Genomic DNA, 21,355 nt, shown 5'->3' on the forward strand with positions numbered 1-21,355 from the left:
CAATAGAAATACGACCTACAGCAAAGTACGTGGCTTTATAAAATGCCACGCCGGCTGCTGAGAGTAGCTGCTAAGTTACAAAATTAGCTGAATTTGTACTCCACGCGCGGTGAGCGGTTGATATTTGACCAATAAGGTCTTGAGTAAAATGTTTTAATTGTCTATTTTTATCTATCTATATTTCATTGTTTCTTTGTTTTCTTTTTCTTTTATTATTGCCATGCCCTGCAGGGGAGGTTGAACCATTAATTCCCTATTACACAGTGTTCAATGAAAAATGGCTAATTTCGGGCGGGTTTTTATCATCAGAACTCTCACAGTTAAACGCCACCAATATCAGGTGAAACTATATATATATAGATGATCTCGATGGCAAATGATCAACCAACAACTGAACATAGGTTTTAACGTACTGAGCCGTAAACACCTTAAAATGGCAGTGCGCTTTCGAAGCTGAGAGTTACAGTTATTACAATTATGGGGCTCAAACTCAGTGACAACAAATCTCATGACCAGGGGGACATTTTACAGGGGTTAGGTCAAAGGTCGTGCAGAGGTCAAATTTTAGAAATGCATTTGGAAAGTATTTGCCGACGGAAAAATAATATCTATCGACGGAAACGTTTACAATATAATCACAAAGTTGAACAAAATAGACAATTTTGTTGAACAGTATCGTATTGTTTACCTCATTTGCATTCAAATGTACAGGAAGACCACCCGCTATGTAGAAGGTCACTTCGAAACTTACTGTCTACAAGATGATATAGCAGCGCCGAGGTGACCATGTACGTATTTATAAATACGTATTTATAAATATAGTCAAGGCATACTGTTTACTGTTCGAACACTAAATGCAAAAGAAAACAAAATCTTCCACTTCGTACTAAATTGAGTGTGATATCACGTGGGACTTCTCACATGATCTTGCACTTCGTGGGGTTGGTTAGTTCCATGAACGTTGTTTCATTCGGATATATACCGGATAATTATTGATGAGGCAAATGTCATCCATCTTGATTCGACACATTTCATTACAAAAGTGACAGGTTGAACATGCATGAAGAAAGCAGGGATACCCTGTCTTACACCTATCAAATGATTCGAAGAGTTTGCCATTTACTATTATCGAAAATATTATTTCAATCATTATTTCCTAATTGTATACACTTTTGGTGATAACAAACTATAAGGTGCTGTGCCACGATTATCTGTCCCCCGGGGATGCAAACGAGGAGTAGGGGAGGGGGGCAATTTTTGGCAGAACAAAAAAAGGGGGGTGAGCAATTTTTGGCAGTATGAATGGGGTGGCCAAAGTCAAAATGCGGTCATGAGATATTTGGCACACATTCATGGGGTAGTAAATGAAACGCTATTTTAGTGTTAGGAAAACAGTACAGAAACGTTCTAAATATGCGCGTTATTATCTAGACTGTTTTCAAATTAGGTTCCAAAAAGTCGGCATGTGCAAGGGGGGGGGGGCGAAGATTTTATGACAGACTGAGAGGGGGAAAAGCAATTTGTATGGTTTGGCAGACCATATTGATATTTGACACCCACGACAGATAATTATTGCACATCCCCTAAATCGCAATACAATTTAATATACAAACTTACAAGTTTCACACTGTGTTCCTGTAAATCCCATTGGACACTGACACGTATACATGTTATCACCATCCAAGCATGTTCCACTGTTTCGACATGGCTGTGATGAACACTCGTTGATATCTACATATATGCGAATAAATTGTTTCAAGAAAGTTTTCATTGTCACCGATTATTAATGAATCTTAAATGTAAGTATCGCATGAGGCTATACATACTCAACCAACAATTCTGCATATGGTGTTTGGCCGACCCTCTTCACATCGTCCACGCCAGGTAAATAATTATTTTGTACAGGCTGTGACCGAATCAATAGAAATACGACCTACAGCAAAGTACGTGGCTTTATAAAATGCCACGCCGGCTGCTGAGAGTAGCTGCTAAGTTACAAAATTAGCTGAATTTGTACTCCACGCGCGGTGAGCGGTTGGTATTTGACCAATAAGGTCTTGAGTAAAAATGTTTTAATTGTCTATTTTTATCTATCTATATTTCATTGTTTCTTTGTTTTCTTTTTCTTTTATTATTGCCATGCCCTGCAGGGGAGGTTGAACCATTAATTCCCTATTACACAGTGTTCAATGAAAAATGGCTAATTTCAAGCGGATTTTATCATCAGAACTCTCACAGTTAAACGCCACCAATATCAGGTGAAACTATATATATAGATGATCTCGATGGCAAATGATCAACCAACAACTGAACATAGGTTTTAACGTACTGAGCCGTAAACACCTTAAAATGGCAGTGCGCTTTCGAAGCTGAGAGTTACAGTTATTACAATTATGGGGCTCAAACTCAGTGACAACAAATCTCATGACCAGGGGACATTTTACAGGGGTTAGGTCAAAGGTCGTGCAGAGGTCAAATTTTAGAAATGCATTTGGAAAGTATTTGCCGACGGAAAAATAATATCTATCGACGGAAACGTTTACAATATAATCACAAAGTTGAACAAAATAGACAATTTTGTTGAACAGTATCGTATTGTTTACCTCATTTGCATTCAAATGTACAGGAAGACCACCCGCTATGTAGAAGGTCACTTCGAAACTTACTGTCTACAAGATGATATAGCAGCGCCGAGGTGACCATGTACGTATTTATAAATACGTATTTATAAATATAGTCAAGGCATACTGTTTACTGTTCGAACACTAAATGCAAAAGAAAACAAAATCTTCCACTTCGTACTAAATTGAGTGTGATATCACGTGGGACTTCTCACATGATCTTGCACTTCGTGGGGTTGGTTAGTTCCATGAACGTTGTTTCATTCGGATATATACCGGATAATTATTGATGAGGCAAATGTCATCCATCTTGATTCGACACATTTCATTACAAAAGTGACAGGTTGAACATGCATGAAGAAAGCAGGGATACCCCTGTCTTACACCTATCAAATGATTCGAAGAGTTTGCCATTTACCATTATCGAAAATATTATTTCAATCATTATTTCCTAATTGTATACACTTTTGGTGATAACAAACTATAAGGTGCTGTGCCATGATTATCTGTCCCCCGGGGATGCAAACGAGGAGTAGGGGAGGGGGCATTTTTGGCAGGACAAAAAAAGGGGGTTGAGCAATTTTTGGCAGTATGAATGGGGTGGCCAAAGTCAAAATGCGGTCATGAGATATTTGGCACACATTCATGGGGTAGTAAATGAAACGCTATTTTAGGGTTAGGAAAACAGTACAGAAACGTTCTAAATATGCGTGTTATAATCTAGACTGTTTGCAAATTAGGTTCCAAAAAATCGGCATGTGCAAGGGGGGGCGAAGATTTTATGACAGACTGAGAGGGGGAAAAGCAATTTGTATGGTTTGTTAGGCCATATTGATATTTGACACCCACGACAGATAATTATTGCACATCCCCTAAATCGCAATACAATTTAATATACAAACTTACAAGTTTCACACTGTGTTCCTGTAAATCCCATTGGACACTGACACGTATACATGTTATCACCATCCAAGCATGTTCCACTGTTTCGACATGGCTGTGATGAACACTCGTTGATATCTACATATATGCGAATAAATTGTTTCAAGAAAGTTTTCATTGTCACCGATTATTAATGAATCTTAAATGTAAGTATCGCATGAGGCTATACATACTCAACCAACAATTCTGCATATGGTGTTTGGCCGACCCTCTTCACATCGTCCACGCCAGGTTAATAATTATTTTGTACAGGCTGTGACCGAATCAATAGAAATACGACCTACAGCATTGTACGTGGCTTTATAAAATGCCACGCCGGCTGCTGAGAGTAGCTGCTAAGTTACAAAATTAGCTGAATTTGTACTCCACGCGCGGTGAGCGGTTGGTATTTGACCAATAAGGTCTTGAGTAAAAATGTTTTAATTGTCTATTTTTATCTATCTATATTTCATTGTTTCTTTGTTTTCTTTTCTTTTATTATTGCCATGCCCTGCAGGGAGGTTGAACCATTAATTCCCTATTACACAGTGTTCAATGAAAAATGGCTAATTTCGGGCGGGATTTTATCATCAGAACTCACACAGTTAAACGCCACCAATATCAGGTGAAACTATATTTATAGATGATCTCGATGGCAAATGCACAACCGTTGTCTGTGTGTCAGGTCACATGGGAACAAGTGAACACGGAACAAGGGCACACACCACAAGGGAACAGCCTATGGATACGGGGCCTAAGGCCTCGTATCCATAAACTGTTCCTGTAGCGTGTGCTGTTCCATGTTTTTTTCCCATGTGACCTGCCACACAGAACAACGAACCGTAACAACCACTAAGCAAAACAAAGGTTCGTTGTCTGTGTGGCTCGTCACATGGGAACAAGTGAACACGGAACAAGGGCACACGCCACAAGGGAACAGCCTATGGATACAGGACCTGCCACACAGAAATGGCCGTAGCGGCCACTAAGCAAAACAAAGGTTCGTTGTCTGTGTGTCAGGTCACATGGGAAAAAGTGGTACGGGGCTAAAACTTGGTGACAACAAACTTAATAATCAGAGGAACATTTTGAAACACTTTGCAGCGGTCAAGTCAAAGGTTAAATGGGGGCAAATCTATTTCATTTTCTCGACATCTGTAAGGAGTACGGGGCTCAAACTCAGTGACAACAAACTTATTGACCAGGGGAACACTTTGGAATACTGTGCAGGGTCAGGTCAAAGATTATCTGGGGTCAAATCTTATAATTATACTTTCTGGACATCTGTAAGGAGTACGGGACTCAAACTCGGTGAAAACAAACCTCATGACCAGGGGAACAATTTTGGAATACTTTGCAGAGGTCAGATACCCCCAAAACACCAACATGCCCCAGCTAGGTTTGTGGTCTACGACCACCATTTGCCACACCAGTTAAAAGATTTATTCAAAACGTTATAATAACATTTAAATGTCGGGTTATTCACGAATACGTTTTGAAAACGTTATTGTAAAATATTTTGGGCAAACATTTCTACATAATATTTTGTTAACAATTAAATAATGTTCTGTTAGAATGTTTTGCATCACATTTTGAAAAAATGTTTTATGAATGTTATTTAAATGTTATTATACCCTTTGTATAAACCGGCATTTAAACATTTTGTGTAAAACGTTGTGTGTTTGCTGGGATATTACATTTTTCAAATTAAATAAACTTACTATGTTCACATTGCAATCCTACAAATCCCCGTCGACAGTAACATGTATAGGAGTTATCACCGTCACTGCATATCCCACCATTTTGACATGGCTGCGGTAAACAATCGTCGCTATCTACACATTTGGAAGTAAATTATTGAAAAAAAATCATAATGACGTCACAGAAAATAATAGCGTAAAGGGCTTCGGACTTTCAGGTAGCCCAACAAATCAAAATTAATTAAAATATATGTTTTAAGACTACTTCCTATTCCAAAACAATACAGTACTTAATTTAGAGATTTAAACAATATTATCTGATTGTGTTGACACAATGAAGTCGGATACCAGTCTATGTACTCTAATTTTACACATTTTCCATTATATTTTATAACCAATAATTAAAAATCAGCATAAAATACAAGGTAGGTAGTGGTCTCAACTTGTGATATCACTTCGTTTCTACTGGTAATTTATATGTGCAATAGCGTGAAAAATTCGAAAATAGGACAAAATTAAGGGTATCTATATACACCCACGCCACATCTCACACCCCATTCATTCCACACCTAACTCCAAACACAACCTACCTAAACCGACACAAAATGCTTGACTTTAAAAACACAAATAAATTAGAAATGTGTGGATTGAATTTGGGAATGTGTGTTCAGAACTAAATATCACATGTGGTTTCAAATTTGATGTCCTGTTTGGTATCACTAACATGTAGGTATGGGATGGGCATGTGTGTGCATTTATTAATGTTATGTCACTTGTAATGGTAAATCAACATTTTTCTGAAAAGCTTGTGATTAATTGTGTGTGTGTGTGCTTTTGTACCAGGATCAGGATGTTCCAGAGATGTTAGTGATACCAAACAGGACATCTAATTTGAAATCACATGTGATATTTAGTTCTGAATACACATTCCCAAATTCAATCCACATATTCCCAAATTCAACATACACTTCACAAAAAGAAATCATGCAATTTATTTTTAGTTATAGCGTAGTCAAGTTCAAGACACTGCTTCTGTCACACACCTGATCCTGTGTCATATACTGGGGTACCCAAAAGGTGGTTTTTTTACATTTTGATGTGCAGCTTGGACTTCAAAACAGTGCCGCTTGAGTATTCTTTCACTTAGAAGATTACATTAGGTCTTAAATTGAGGCTAATTTATTCTATATTACTCATGTTTTTATCCTGTTTTAAAATAATTTTTAATAATTTTCCTATGACGTTTGGCATGAAATGTGCCAAGGGTGGTTGAGGATTAGGAGGAGGAGGATTAGGAGGAGGGATTCGTATCGTAAATTTGATCTAAAACCCCCATTAAAAATTTGAATCTAGTAAAAAAATTTCTTAATGAACTCCCATACATCTAAACCAAGTAAATAAATACAGAAGGTCATTTAAAAGACTAATACTTTTATTGGTAAATTATGCTTTACAAATCCACTTGATTACTAACGTTTTTAGATGTTTCATCTTACTACGGTAGACTTCATCAGTAATGTGATGAACCAGCAACACTCCTACTCTCATCTCCAGAGGGTGTAGTTCTTTGTAATAGCTGGTCATATACATGATTGAGTGAGTATGTCCCTTCATCGCGGTTGATAACGTTGCCCCCCCCCCTCGTTTTCTGATCCACATTGCTTCTCTAATCCATCTGGTTTGCTTACATGAGTCTTTGTCGATTACTTTGGCTCCATCCCAATCAATGACATGGTTTTGTTGTGAAACATGGTCTGTGATGGCGGACTTGTTAATTTCATCGACCGACTCCTTTCGAACAGCGCGTGTGAATTTCCTCTCTGTTATCTTTTCAGATTCTTTTAAATGTTCTTTCAGTCTTACCCCGAAAGGTCTGCCGGTTTCCCCAATGTACGACTTCTTGCAACTTTTGCATGGTATTTCGTAAACACAATCGCAAGTTTTGGTGGCTTCTATTTTGTCTTTGGGGTGTACAAGGTTTTGTTTCAGCGTATTGTGTGGTCTCATCGCTGCCTGGATGTTATGCTTTTTAAACACACGTTGCAGTCTTTCAGATACACCTTGGACATAGGGTATCACTACCATGCCCTTACTTTTTTTCTGTGTTCTTGTCCTTTACTTTCTTCTTCGCTTTGGTTTTATCTCTGATCTGATGTTTTACTTTTTCAATCGTCCAGTTAGGATATCCACATTGATTTAGCGCATGTTTGTTTGTTGTTTATCCTCCTCTTCCGTTACAATCGCGTCTTTCCGATCAAGCAATGTTCTGATTACACCCTACAGGGATATACTCACTCAATCATGTATATGACCAGCTATTACAAAGAACTACACCCTCTGGAGATGAGAGAAGGAGTGTTGCTGGTTCATCACATTACTGATGAAGTCTTCCGTAGGAAGATGAAACGTCTAAAAACACATGACCACCTACAAAACCTGTTGGTTATCATGGTAAGCTGGAGGGCACCATTACAATAGACCCTTTGGCTATGCTACTAGGGTGGGGTGGGGGGGGACATGTTAGAAACCTAATGCTTGTTTTAAATGAAAGATAATAAACAAACCTAAAAAATGTAGGATCAAATTATAGAGGGCGCTATTGAGTGCAAAATATCCATGTTTTTCTTTATTTTTGATTTGTTTTTCCTTTCATTAAAAAACTGAATATTTTATTAAAAATCTAATTCCTACGTTTTTAAGTTTGCTAACATGTTTCGTTGTGTAGGCCTACCTGGACTTATTTGAAATCCGACACCCAAAAATCCAAGATGGCAGCCAATAAAATATGCAAATTAGGTAATTTTTCATTTTTCGCTTTTATTTAACCCAAGTGTCCTTGACACCATATATGAAGTGTCTAGCAGATGTAAAAAGAAAAAAGTGTTTTGGTGCACACCTTCCCTTAAGTACTTCGTGTCGAGAAATACAGTCAAACGGTTCATTGGATCATTAAATTAATTTACAAAAGAAGTACATTCGCGATATCATTCCCTTTTATAAAATAGCTAAGTTATGACACTGGTTATTGTGATCGGAAATACGTACCACAATTGTGTTCATCAACCGCTAAATAGCAATCAATTATACCATCGCATACCCAGTCCTGAGGAATACACCTCCCATCTGGACAAGTGTATCGATCTTCAGTGCAATTCGACACTGGAAAAATATACAATTCACATTTGAGTTTTATAAAGATATAAGTCACACTTAAAATCTGATTATTTTTTGGTAACGTTTACATAATATCCCAACTTACAACTAACTAGAATCAACCAAATTCGTTGTTTTTATAGGTCAATCACAAAAGTTTCAAAAAGTATGGTTAATGACATTTATGGTGGTCATCTTAGTATAGTGGTAGCCATCACACGGGTAAAATTTCAAAGTTCCTCCAATTGTTGAATGATACACCATACTATTCGTTTAATCATAGGGATTTCAAAAATGTATAGTTTGTGCCATTCTACAAAACCTCTTTTTTGGTCAAAACTGCACATTTTTGGTTGTACGGAGGATAAATTCAACTTGTTCCGATTTGGACGAAAATTATGGCAAATTGTTTGTTTATCAAAAGTCCTCAAAAATCCAAGTAGTGGACCTGTGCTTAATTTGCATAAATTCAAATTTGCCACAGGGGTGAAATTTTAAACTTGGCCAAATCTTATTAAAACCTGTACCAATGTATGCCACTCATCATCAGGATTCAGAATAAATATAGTTTTACCTGTCTCTGACATACAGTTCTTGAGTTAGAGGCAAAAAGGTTAAAGGTCAAAACATTTTACAGTTTCCATTTCCCCTCAAGGACTGCGCATGGGAGAAATTATACACTTGCTGAAAATCGTCCGTATTCCCAACCAAGCAAGCTTCAAGATACACTGGACGAGTTCACTGAGTGGACAAACAAAACCAAGCTTAGCTTGAACCCTAGCAAGTGTCAGGCCATCCAGGTCTGTTTCAAAAATGAACCACCGCCCCCTATTGAGCTTAAGATAGCTGGTAAGCCCTTGAACTATGTAACTGAGGCTAAGATCCTAGGGGTTCACCTTCAAAATGACTTGAAATGGGACAAAAATGTTAATGAAATAACAAAGAAGTCCAACCAGAAGTTGTATATGCTTAAACTGCTAAAAAAATTGGTTTCAATGACGAAGAACTAATTACTGTGTACAAAGGTTATGTGCGCCCTATTCTTGAGTACGCAGATGTCACCTGGCACTCCTCGTTAACAACAAATCAGACAAAGTCACTTGAACAACTCCAAAGACGTGCATGCAGGATCATTTTAGGCCAGATATTTACCTCATATGCTGAGGCGGTGCAAGCTTGCGACCTTGAGCGCTTGTCAGATAGAAGAGAAGATCATTGTCGAAGGTTAGCCGAAGGGCTTGCCGACTCAGACCGTACCAAAGATCTTCTTCCTCCATCTAGACAAAGTGCTCATGGTCGCAACCTTCGCAATGCGCATAAATTCACCCAACTGTGGTTCAGAACCTCTCGCTTCCAAAATAGTCCCATACCATACTTTGTGGACCTGCTAAACAAGTAATGTGTAATTTTTATTTTTTATTCATGTGCTCATTGTATCCTGCATGCACAGTGGCCGTGCAATCACCCCCCCTTTCTGATGTGTATTTTACAATGTGTTTCTTTCCTTTTCTTTTTATTTATTAATATTGAATGATACTATTTTAAAAGTGCAATATTAGTTTCTGTAAATGAAATTTTATACCATTTTATGTGTTTTATAGATGTTATTCTTTAAAAAAAAAATTATTTTTGAATGTTTGTTGTTTTTATCTTTGTAAATTTATCATGTAATTTAATTTGACCTTCGGGTCACCTTTTGATAATAAAATATGAATATGAATATGAATATGAATATGAATATGAATATGCAATTAAAATTTCACCGAAATTGTACATTATGGCCAGATTTTTGCTCCACTTAATATTAGGAAAAAACATGCAAAAAGCTACATAATTCAAATTAAAGATAAATATAAAACCAGGTTTATTGATACAACCAAATACCAACCTTGACATTTACATAATTATCGCAAGATGCAACATTCACTTACCCTCAATAATGTCTACATAGAAAGCACAGTGAAAAATTCCTCTACCGTCGAGGAAGAAGAAGTAAATCACACGTGTCCTGCCAATGTTGAAGAAATCTCCTGGAGCATGGGTTTGGCTTAGCAGCGTGAACGTAGGCCTATCACAGACGTGATATGCTTCAGGCTCATTATAACTGACAGTTGTTCCGCCAGTTCCAGGAGTTATTTCCCTGGTTATGTCCTCCACAAGTTAACATTGTCAGAACAACGAAGGATACATCCAGGTTAAATAAGAAATCAAATATGGCAAACTCCGGTTTTGTTCGGTTTTAATATTGGCATACTTTAACTTAGCTACATTCTGTACTTACCGACATCACAATTGATTCCAGTGAATCGTGGGGGACAGGAACATGTGTAGCGATTTCTTACTATACTGCATACGCCCTCATTTTGACATGGTTGACTTAAACACGCATCTAATAAATAAATAATAAGCCCAATCGGCATTGGAAGTTTGCAATGCATTGTGGGACAGTTTTTGCATTTTTAGGACACTTTGTCCTTTGACCTTTCACAAAAATTGTTTTTTGTACATACAAAATATAATCAAAAAACTTTTACTTGAATAAAAACAAATCCGAAAAATATATTTATTATATAAATTAATTATTTAAATATTTTTAATTGTAACATTATTAGAATAATAAAAAATAAATAATAATTAGAGTAATTTTCCCGAAATGTCAGAGGTCAAAGTGTCCTAAAAGTGCTCTCAAAAACCGGAAGTCACAATGGCGATTGGGCTTATTGGATTGAACTGAATTACTACGTATTATAAACGAGAAGACAACTCTCTGTTTTTCTGTTACTCGCAATCCCGTTTTAGTTTACCATATTCTAAGCTCATAGCGGCATGTATCTAACTTTGAACTGATACACGTTTGTACAAGCCAAAAGCATAACTATTGAAATAAACCGTTCGTAATCCTAAAAGTCTCACTAGCTGTCGTACCCAAAGGTTGACATTTCCAGCAGGTTTCAAGAAAATCCAAGTATATTTATTTCTTTGACCACAGATGGCTTTGAAATGACATTGCAAATATACTGGCTTCCAATTTTATGAAAAACCATTAATTTGACGCCCTGGTGACCATGAATGGACTTTAAGAAATTTGAATTTCAATGCTGACCATTTCACCAAGAAAATCGATCAATCTTTATTGATTATTCTATTACTCTTACGACCCATTATTCAAAATCGCGCACTGTGATTTGTTAAAACACGTCACGTGAGAGCCCATTATTCTGCAATAATGGGTCAAGCGCCGTAACACATTCTACGCAGAGCATAACGCTGGGTTACGCGTGCAATATTTCCGCGATACGCGCTGTCACTTACGCGTACGCGCTCCACCTTGAAGTAAACAACTTAAAATATTTGTGCCAAAAAATGATATTTTCTCTTTAAATCGCACTATTTTTTGGTAATAGAATAGAAATAAAGGGTGCAGCATTATCCTTTACACACAACTAATGTGTCCTCGGCTGCGCCTCACCCATTTACGTTTTTACTGCCTCGGACACATTATTTGGGTGTAAAGGATAATGCATTACCCTTTATTTCTTAAATATCTTATTAATGTAAACGAAGAAATAATATCAGTAATAACTGTCAAGGTGGGTTTCTGTCCATTGTAAATAATAGGATAAGTACTGCAAAGTACTTTATAACTCACCAATAAGAAACTTTCCCATGCATTAATATTACCCAGAATAGAGAGATTTGTCTAATGTAAATAACAATGATACATTTATTATACGCATGCCTTAGTTGAGCTAGAGGTCGAATGATCAACTGTGTTCAGTAAAAGTATGTCTTTGACATACACATACAGGGTGTCCCAGAAAATTACCGGGTGAATGAATTTGGACATTGGAGTCGAGAAATAGGCATCAGAATCCAAAAATTTAAACAACAGCGTATAGCCAATCTTATAATGCATCTTATAGATGAGTTGACTTCTGACGTCAATGTCTGGCAGTATGCGTATGCATCATCACAATTTCCATTGTTTTTGGCCTGGCAGTATGCGCGCGCATCATATTTTGTTCAGGGCTCGTGTTTTTAAAACTCCCGCCACATCACAATAAGGCTACTGAAGAGTGTAGTTGTTGCATGGGTTCACTCAAGCATATTGATATACCAGTCCCTTGCCTTTGCCCGAAACATTGAGGTCAACTCATTTATACGCTAATTTTACTTGAATCGGTTGAGCGATTACATAACGCAAGTGTCAATTCACCTCATTCCAAGAAAGAAAGATCATTCGAGTAGGCCTACAACACAATGCGCGCCAGTGGTTAACTGTCAATGGGCTTTATATTTTGTTCGGTGAATCCTTTTCGTTCTTTTAAAACACTCTCTCTCTCTTGCAAAACATTTAATGTTTTGTTCAAATTGATATAATTGCAAATAACTTTTTCGTTAATGTTGATATCATAATTGCATAAAGAATTATTGCATAAAGAATTCCAGCTGACTAAAAGTTTTCATACATCAATGTTTTGAGAATGTTTCCAAGAAATGGTGATGCAAAGTTAAAATCTTTTAAAACGTCAACATTATGACGTAAAGCTGTAAGCACTTGATCATTGTCATTCTTGGCTCAAACTGTCAAATGTTCTTTGGAAAGTTGAAATATAACATATTTGCACAACTGGAAAGAAAAAGAGCAAGGTACACCAACTTGACATGTGGAAATAAGTACACAAATACAGTGCATATGAGAGAGTTGAGAGAGCTGTAATATTTAAAGAGTGGCTGGGTGCTGTTCAGTTTTGCAATATCTTCGCATTTTATAGAGTGTAAATGTGGTTTTGTCAATAACGAAGATCGACTATTAGGATAAAATTCAGCAATCGCTGGAACCTAAATCTGCAATTCCAGGCGATCTGTGAAAAAGAGCGCGAGCTTTGTACACCACAACAAATATTTAAATTGGTCTAAAACCTATTATAATAATACAATAATTATTCCCAAGCTTTTTGAGAAATTAACGAATTTATCGAAAAACGGAGATCCCTACCTTGGAGATCTCTACCTTAACTTCCTCAACCCTTAAGGGAAGGTGTGCACCAAAAAAACTTTTTGCTTATTAAACCTGCAAGACACTTCATTTATGGTGTCATGGACACTTGGGTTGATAAAAGCGAAAAATGAAAAAATTACCTAATTTGCATATTTTATTGGCGGCCATCTTGGATTTTTGGGTGTCGGATTTCAAAAGAGACCAGGTAGGCTACACAACGAAACATGTTAGAAACCTAATGCTTGTTTTAAATGAAAGATAATAAACAAACCTAAAAAATGTAGGATCAAATTATAGAGGGCGCTATTGAGTGCAAAATATCCATGTTTTTCTTTATTTTTGATTTGTTTTTCCTTTCATTAAAAAACTGAATATTTTATTAAAAATCTAATTCCTACGTTTTTTAAGTTTGCTAACATGTTTCGTTGTGTAGGCCTACCTGGACTTATTTGAAATCCGACACCCAAAAATCCAAGATGGCAGCCAATAAAATATGCAAATTAGGTAATTTTTCATTTTTCGCTTTTATTTAACCCAAGTGTCCTTGACACCTATATGAAGTGTCTAGCAGATGTAAAAAGAAAAAAGTGTTTTGGTGCACACCTTCCCTTAAGTACTTCGTGTCGAGAAATACAGTCAAACGGTTCATTGGATCATTAAATTAATTTACAAAAGAAGTACATTCGCGATATCATTCCCTTTTATAAAATAGCTACGTTAAGACACTGGTTATTGTACTTGGAAATACGTACCACAATTGTGTTCATCAACCGCTAAATAGCAATCATTTATGCCATCGCATACCCAGTCCTGAGGAATACACCTGCCATCTGGACAAGAGTATTGATCTTCAGTGCAATTCGACACTGGAAAAATATACAATTCACATTTGAGTTTTATAAAGATATAAGTCACACTTAAAATCTGATTATTTTTTGGTAACGTTTACATAATATCCCAACTTACAACTAACTAGAATCAACCAAATTCGTTGTTTTTATAGGTCAATCACAAAAGTTTCAAAAAGTATGGTTAATGACATTTATGGTGGTCATCTTAGTATAGTGGTAGCCATCACACGGGTAAAATTTCAAAGTTCCTCCAATTGTTGAATGATACACCATACTATTCGTTTAATCATAGGGATTTCAAAAATGTATAGTTTGTGCCATTCTACAAAACCTCTTTTTTGGTCAAAACTGCACATTTTTGGTTGTACGGAGGATAAATTCAACTTGTTCCGATTTGGACGAAAATTATGGCAAATTGTTTGTTTATCAAAAGTCCTCAAAATCCAAGTAGTGGACCTGTGCTTAATTTGCATAAATTCAAATTTGCCACAGGGGTGAAATTTTAAACTTGGCCAAATCTTATTAAAACCTGTACCAATGTATGCCACTCATCATCAGGATTCAGAATAAATATAGTTTTACCTGTCTCTGACATACAGTTCTTGAGTTAGAGGCAAAAAGGTTAAAGGTCAAAACATTTTACAGTTTCCATTTCCCCTCAAGGACTGCGCATGGGAGAAATTATAGTTTATAAATTTTGGCAAGAATAATGAAATTATTCCAAAGATGCAACCATCAACTGTTGGAAGTACGTGGATGACCTGACACTTGCTGAAAATCGTCCGTATTCCCAACCAAGCAAGCTTCAAGATACACTGGACGAGTTCACTGAGTGGACAAACAAAACCAAGCTTAGCTTGAACCCTAGCAAGTGTCAGGCCATCCAGGTCTGTTTCAAAAATGAACCACCGCCCCCTATTGAGCTTAAGATAGCTGGTAAGCCCTTGAACTATGTAACTGAGGCTAAGATCCTAGGGGTTCACCTTCAAAATGACTTGAAATGGGACAAAAATGTTAATGAAATAACAAAGAAGTCCAACCAGAAGTTGTATATGCTTAAACTGCTAAAAAAAATTTGGTTTCAATGACGAAGAACTAATTACTGTGTACAAAGGTTATGTGCGCCCTATTCTTGAGTACACAGATGTCACCTGGCACTCCTCGTTAACAACAAATCAGACAAAGTCACTTGAACAACTCCAAAGACGTGCATGCAGGATCATTTTAGGCCAGAGATTTACCTCATATGCTGAGGCGGTGCAAGCTTGCGACCTTGAGCGCTTGTCAGATAGAAAAGAAGATCATTGTCGAAGGTTAGCCGAAGGGCTTGCCGACTCAGACCGTACCAAAGATCTTCTTCCTCCATCTAGACAAAGTGCTCATGGTCGCAACCTTCGCAATGCGCATAAATTCACCCAACTGTGGTTCAGAACCTCTCGCTTCCAAAATAGTCCCATACCATACTTTGTGGACCTGCTAAACAAGTAATGTGTAATTTTTATTTTTTATTCATGTGCTCATTGTATCCTGCATGCAATGTGGCCGTGCAATCACCCCCCCCCCTTTTCTGAAGTGTATTGTACAATGTGTTTCTTTCCTTTTCTTTTTATTTATTAATATTGAATGATACTATTTTAAAAGTGCAATATTAGTTTCTGTAAATGAAATTTTATACCATTTTATGTGTTTTATAGATGTTATTCTTTAAAAAAAAAATTATTTTTGAATGTTTGTTGTTTTTATCTTTGTAAATTTATCATGTAATTTAATTTGACCTTCGGGTCACCTTTTGATAATAAAATATGAATATGAATATGAATATGAATATGAATATGTAATTAAAATTTCACCGAAATTGTACATTATGGCCAGATTTTTGCTCCACTTAATATTAGGAAAAAAACATGCAAAAAGCTACATAATTCAAATTAAAGATAAATATAAAACCAGGTTTATTGATACAACCAAATAGGAACCTTGACATTTACATAATTATCACAAGATGCAACATTCACTTACCCTCAATGATGTCTACATAGAAAGTGTGTTAATATTGACCAACGAAGATACACCAAACACAAGATATGTTTAGCTTGACAAGAGTATTTTAATGGTGGCCGCTAGTCTCGTTACTATGCGTAATGAACGTTGGGGGTGCTATACAAACAGTGTGCACGTACATAATACTACATCTCCCCCTTAAGTATGAAACTGTGCATTTAAATGTTTTTGTAAAAGTTCTCAATGAGAAGTTATTAAATTCAGATTTTATACTCCATTGAACTGAGTATGATTGTTTCTTTCACTTGAGTGTCCTTTTCCTTTCCATGTTCATAACTTGTCCATTTCTGATTTTAGTGTCTTTTGCACAATGTCCTTTTTAAAAGCACTTCTTGTTTTTGCTTAACTATTTAACACAACTGAAACTTTTGCAACTTTTTGCAACTTCATTTTTGTAAACTTTGTAAACAACAAAGTAGAAATAGATAAAGTCCAATTCTTTTTGGCTTTTAACAGTTCAAACTTTTTAACTACTCAACATTAAAATGCTTTGGGCACTAAATTAGGTCAAATTTGTTTTGCCCAATTGAAAGGTCCATAGTTTCTTTTTCTGAAACTTAACTTGAACAAACTTGATTGTCTTTAGTTTCTTTTTTCTGAAACTTTGAACTTCAACAAACTTCAAAACTTCAACAAACTTCAAAAGGTAAACTTGATTGTCTTTAGTTTCTTTTTCTGAAACTTAACTTGAACAAACTTCAAAAGGTAAACTTGATTGTCTTTAGTTTCTTTTTCTGAAACTTTTAACTTCAACAAACTTCAAAAGGTAAACTTGATTGTCTTTTAGCGCACAAAGTCACTGTATTTTGGATTTGGCTTTACTACTCTGCCACTGCGAGTCTTCATCTGAGTGACTGGTTCTGGCGTAGCTTGCGACGAACTGTTGTTGCTGGTTGAAGGCGCTGGAACTGTTGCAGCTGTCTGAAGCTTGCTGGTTGGGGAGCTGGGACTTGTGGCTGTTGAACTTGCTGATACCGATGATTGGTGCTTGTCTTTGGTTGTACTTGTTCTTGCTGTGTACTGACAGCTGTGTCTTTAGGTTGTGTGGTGGACACCAGTGCTGATCTGTTACGGCGCACTGTGCCTTGCATAGTTTTTACTAAGTAAGATCTTGGCTCAGACCTTCGCTCTATTATCTGTCCATAACGTTTTTGATCTCGCAGCCAAACATTGTCACCCGGCTGAAGAGTTGGCAACTCTCTAGCGTTGTGCCTGTTGTTAAAGTTACGTTGCTGATTGTCTCTGTACATTTCTTCCTTCTCGCGAACCTTCTGAAGATCTTGTTGAGATCTTGGTTGCAGTGTTGACGGGAGCACTGGAAGCTGCGTACGAAGTCTGCGGCCCATTAACAACTCGCTAGGGGACAGGCCATTCTGTAGTGGGGTTGATCTGTAGCTGAGCAGCGCTAAGTATAAGAGTCACTGTTCTTTTCAAGAGTCCTTTAATGGTGCGAACTGCTCTCTCAGCCTCACCGTTGGCTTGTGGGTATAGTGGACTACTGGTTGTGTGCGCGAATCCGTAAGTTGTTGCAAACTTGCGGAATATGGCTGCGCTAAACTGTGGGCCATTGTCCGAAACCAAAAGATCTGGGATACCGTGTTGCGCAAAAAGCTCTTTGAGCGCTATTATGGTGCTTTCTGAAGTTTCGTCATTGAGCTTTTTAATTTCAATCCATCGCGAATAATAATCAACGACGATAACATATGTTTGACCTTGGTGATGGAAAAGATCAGTACCAAGACGCTGCCAAGGTCTGTCAGGGAGTGAGGAGGGCATGAGTGGTTCTTTGGTTTCCGGTCTATTTATAGCACAAGTGACACATTTGTTTACCATTTCTTCGATGGTTTTTGACATTCCTGGCCACCAGACAGAGATACGTGCACGAGCTCTGCATTTACTAACACCCAAATGACCTTGATGGATAGACTCCAGAATCTCTAACCTCATGGACTGTGGAATCACAAGTCGATCATCATACAACAAAAGATCCTCAACTATTGCAAAGTGACCTCGATTCTCCCAGTAAGGACGTAATAGTGGCAAATGCGGCATGTATGCAGGCCATCCCGTAGTGCAGTATTCTGTAATTTTCATGCAAATTTCATCAGCCTTCTGGGCCCTAATTACCTGCTGTAGACGCTGTTCAGTTGCTGGCAGTGTACTAAGGATGGATTCTGCATAGGCCTCAACTTCGCCAATGAACATCAAGTCGGCTTCTGACGGAAGACCGGTAGGTGCCCGTGACAGAGAATCTGCAATAACTTGAAGTTTACCAGGAACGTGTTGGATCCTAGGGCTGAACCTCATCATTCTCAGCCTGAATCTTTGGATGCGAGCTGGCAATTTGGCTAGTTCTTTGGAACTTAACAGTGGAACGAGTGGTTTGTGATCTGTTTCTAGCAAAAATCCAAGCCCAGGACATACTCAGAGAACTTTTCACATGCCCAGGTTGCTGCAAGAGCCTCCTTCTCAATAACAGCATACCGCTGTTCTGTCTCCGTCAAAGATCGTGAAGCGTAACTGATTGGACGTCGTTTCCCATCATCTTGTACTTGCATGAGAACTGCCCCTATGCCGGTTGAAGATGCGTCGGCTGCAATAATAGTAGGTAGTGCCGGGTTGTAGTGTGCTAGGATACTTTGTGAGACTAGGACTTCTTTGACCTCCTGGAAAGCTCTTTCTTGCTCCACACCCCAGTACCATGCTGTTTCCTTTCGTAACAGCTGTCTCATGGGCTCTGTCATGTTTGCTAATGAAGGAATATACTTCCCCAGTTGGTTTACCATACCCATGAACCTCTGAAGCTCTGTGATATTGGTAGGTGCCGGAAACTCAGTAATTGCGCTGGTTTTATCCGGATCAGCATGGCGCCCTCTAGAGTCCACTATGCACCCCAGGAACCTGATTCTTTGCTTGAAGAACTCATATTTGTTGTTGAGTGTGATTCCAGCTTCAGCTAATCTTTGTAACACTGCCCTTACATGTTTCAAATGCTCTTCATGTGTTGGACTGTGAATCAAAATATCGTCCATGTGACAAATCACTCCGTCAAGATCTTCCAAGACCTCCGACATCATTCTCTGGTATATTTCCGGTGCACTGCTTATACCAAATGGGAGACGGTTGAAACAATAACGACCAAAAGGTGTAACAAAAGTAGTGAGAAGTCTAGACTGTGTGTCCAGTGGGATTTGCCAGAATCCACTATTGGCGTCGAGCTTGCTGAAAAACTTGCTGTCACTGCCCCCTAACTTGGCCGATGAATCATCCACAGATGCCATGGGATGTATTTCCCTTTGAACACTCTTATTCAGTGCTGTCAGATCCACACAAATGCGCACTGAACCACTTGGCTTTGGAACACATACAAGTCCTGAACACCATTCTGTTGGTTGTTTGACTGGGGATATTACACCTTGTTTCACCATTTTCTCAATCTCAGACTTCACCTTGGGTAGCAATGGGTGTGGAATTTTTCTTGGTGTGTACAAGCATACAGGCCTACAATTCTCCTGTAGTGTAATACGGTACGTATACTGATCCTTGACCTTACCTAGACCTGTGAACAAACTGGGAAATTCCTCTCTAAAATTAGGTCCAATCTCTCCATGTGACTGTACCTCATTCACCCGTGTGATCAATCCTAACCTGTGACACATGCTTTTCTACTCAGGAGAGAACACTTTTGGTTTTTGATAACATAGACCTCTTCATTAAGCTTAACATCACCATACTGGAGTGTTGCCATGAACCTACCAACAACTGGGAGCTTGATACGACCAGGACCATACAGTGGGTTGGTGTTTTTATCTAATTTCTGACCTTTGACCCATGGTAAGTGTTCACTTACCACCGTGACCCTAGCCCCAGAGTCTAGTTTGAAGTGTGTGTCATTATTATTGACATTGACATTCTCAGACCAATAATCCTCATCATCAGCTAGATCACAACTATCAACAGCATAGACTTCACCAAGAAACGGGATGTCCACATCCTCATCTGACGATTGATCATAACCTAAATCTGCATAACATTGGGATTGCTCATCATCAATTTCATTGACTGACCTACCTCCTTGTTGACATACCACTGCGTAGTGACCAGGCTTGTCACATTTATTACATGACACATTTCTAGCCGGACAGTTACGGCGATCGTGTTTTTCTTTACCACACCACTGGCACTGACCTGCTCTCCCTGACCCTGACCGTTTATTGAACTTGGGTTTTTGACTAGGGTTTTGACCAGGGTTAGGCCGATATGAAGTAGATTTTTGCGCATTACCATAGCGTTTTGCGTGTGATTTTTTGACATAGTTTACTTCGGAAGCGCTTGCAGCGGCACCGCGTACCAGGGATTTGTTTTGGTTTCTTTCTTCCGCCTGCCTGCATATTTTAACAGCTTGGGCCAAAGTTAGGTTTGTTCCTTTCCCTTGCAAATGGTCAGACAACTTGTCGCTCAATACCCCTACTACTATGCGATCACGAATCAACTGTTCCTTTAGATCACCGTACTCACAGGTATCTGCGAGCTTATACAAGTCTTGAATAAATGAGTCTATGGGTTCTCCTGGCGTTTGTTTTCTTGTGTTAAACCTTGCACGTTCCACCAGCACGTTCCTTCTGTCTTGGAAGTACTCATTAAATGCTTTTGTAATCTCATCATATGTTGCCTTTTCTTCATCGATGTGTTTTAATGTCACCAAATGTCATCACCTGTGTCGCCCATGGCGTACAAAAAGGTGCTTACTTGATCTACATCTGGTTTGTTTACAAGTCCCGATGCGTATCGGTATCGTTGAAATCGTCTGCTCCATTTTGACCACTTTTCAGCTTTGTCTGGTCCCGATGCATTTATATCAAATCGTTCGGGCATTGGCAAATTGGCGTTGAACCCAACCGATTGCACCCCTTCTCCTGGTGGAGGGGCCTGTTCGGCTTCATTTGGAATTGTTTGTGGGTCACACCGCTGCCTCCATGTGTTAATATTGACCAACGAAGATACACCAAACACAAGATATGTTTAGCTTGACAAGAGTATTTTAAT

The 21,355-nt window shown here is 38.1% G+C and overlaps 1 protein-coding gene across 3 annotated transcripts in view; it reads right to left on the reverse strand.

The window, feature by feature from the left end:
* Positions 1-21,355, reverse strand: part of LOC140135455 (hyalin-like) — a 99,053-nt gene that overhangs the window by 16,457 nt on the left and 61,241 nt on the right. Inside the window, exons 13-18 of one of the 3 annotated variants that reach the window (XM_072156949.1) lie at positions 14,150-14,263; positions 10,677-10,784; positions 8,288-8,401; positions 5,264-5,377; positions 3,528-3,641; positions 1,618-1,731 (exon numbers count right to left, since the gene is read on the reverse strand). In XM_072156949.1, coding sequence (XP_072013050.1) covers positions 1,618-1,731; positions 3,528-3,641; positions 5,264-5,377; positions 8,288-8,401; positions 10,677-10,784; positions 14,150-14,263 — 678 coding nt within the window. The remainder of the gene's footprint in view (positions 1-1,617; positions 1,732-3,527; positions 3,642-5,263; positions 5,378-8,287; positions 8,402-10,676; positions 10,785-14,149; positions 14,264-21,355) is intronic. The other 2 variants (XM_072156951.1, XM_072156950.1) reach the window with 2 other exon arrangements.

This window comes from Amphiura filiformis, chromosome 16 (assembly GCF_039555335.1).
Source record: "Amphiura filiformis chromosome 16, Afil_fr2py, whole genome shotgun sequence".
NCBI lineage: Eukaryota > Metazoa > Echinodermata > Ophiuroidea > Amphilepidida > Amphiuridae > Amphiura > Amphiura filiformis.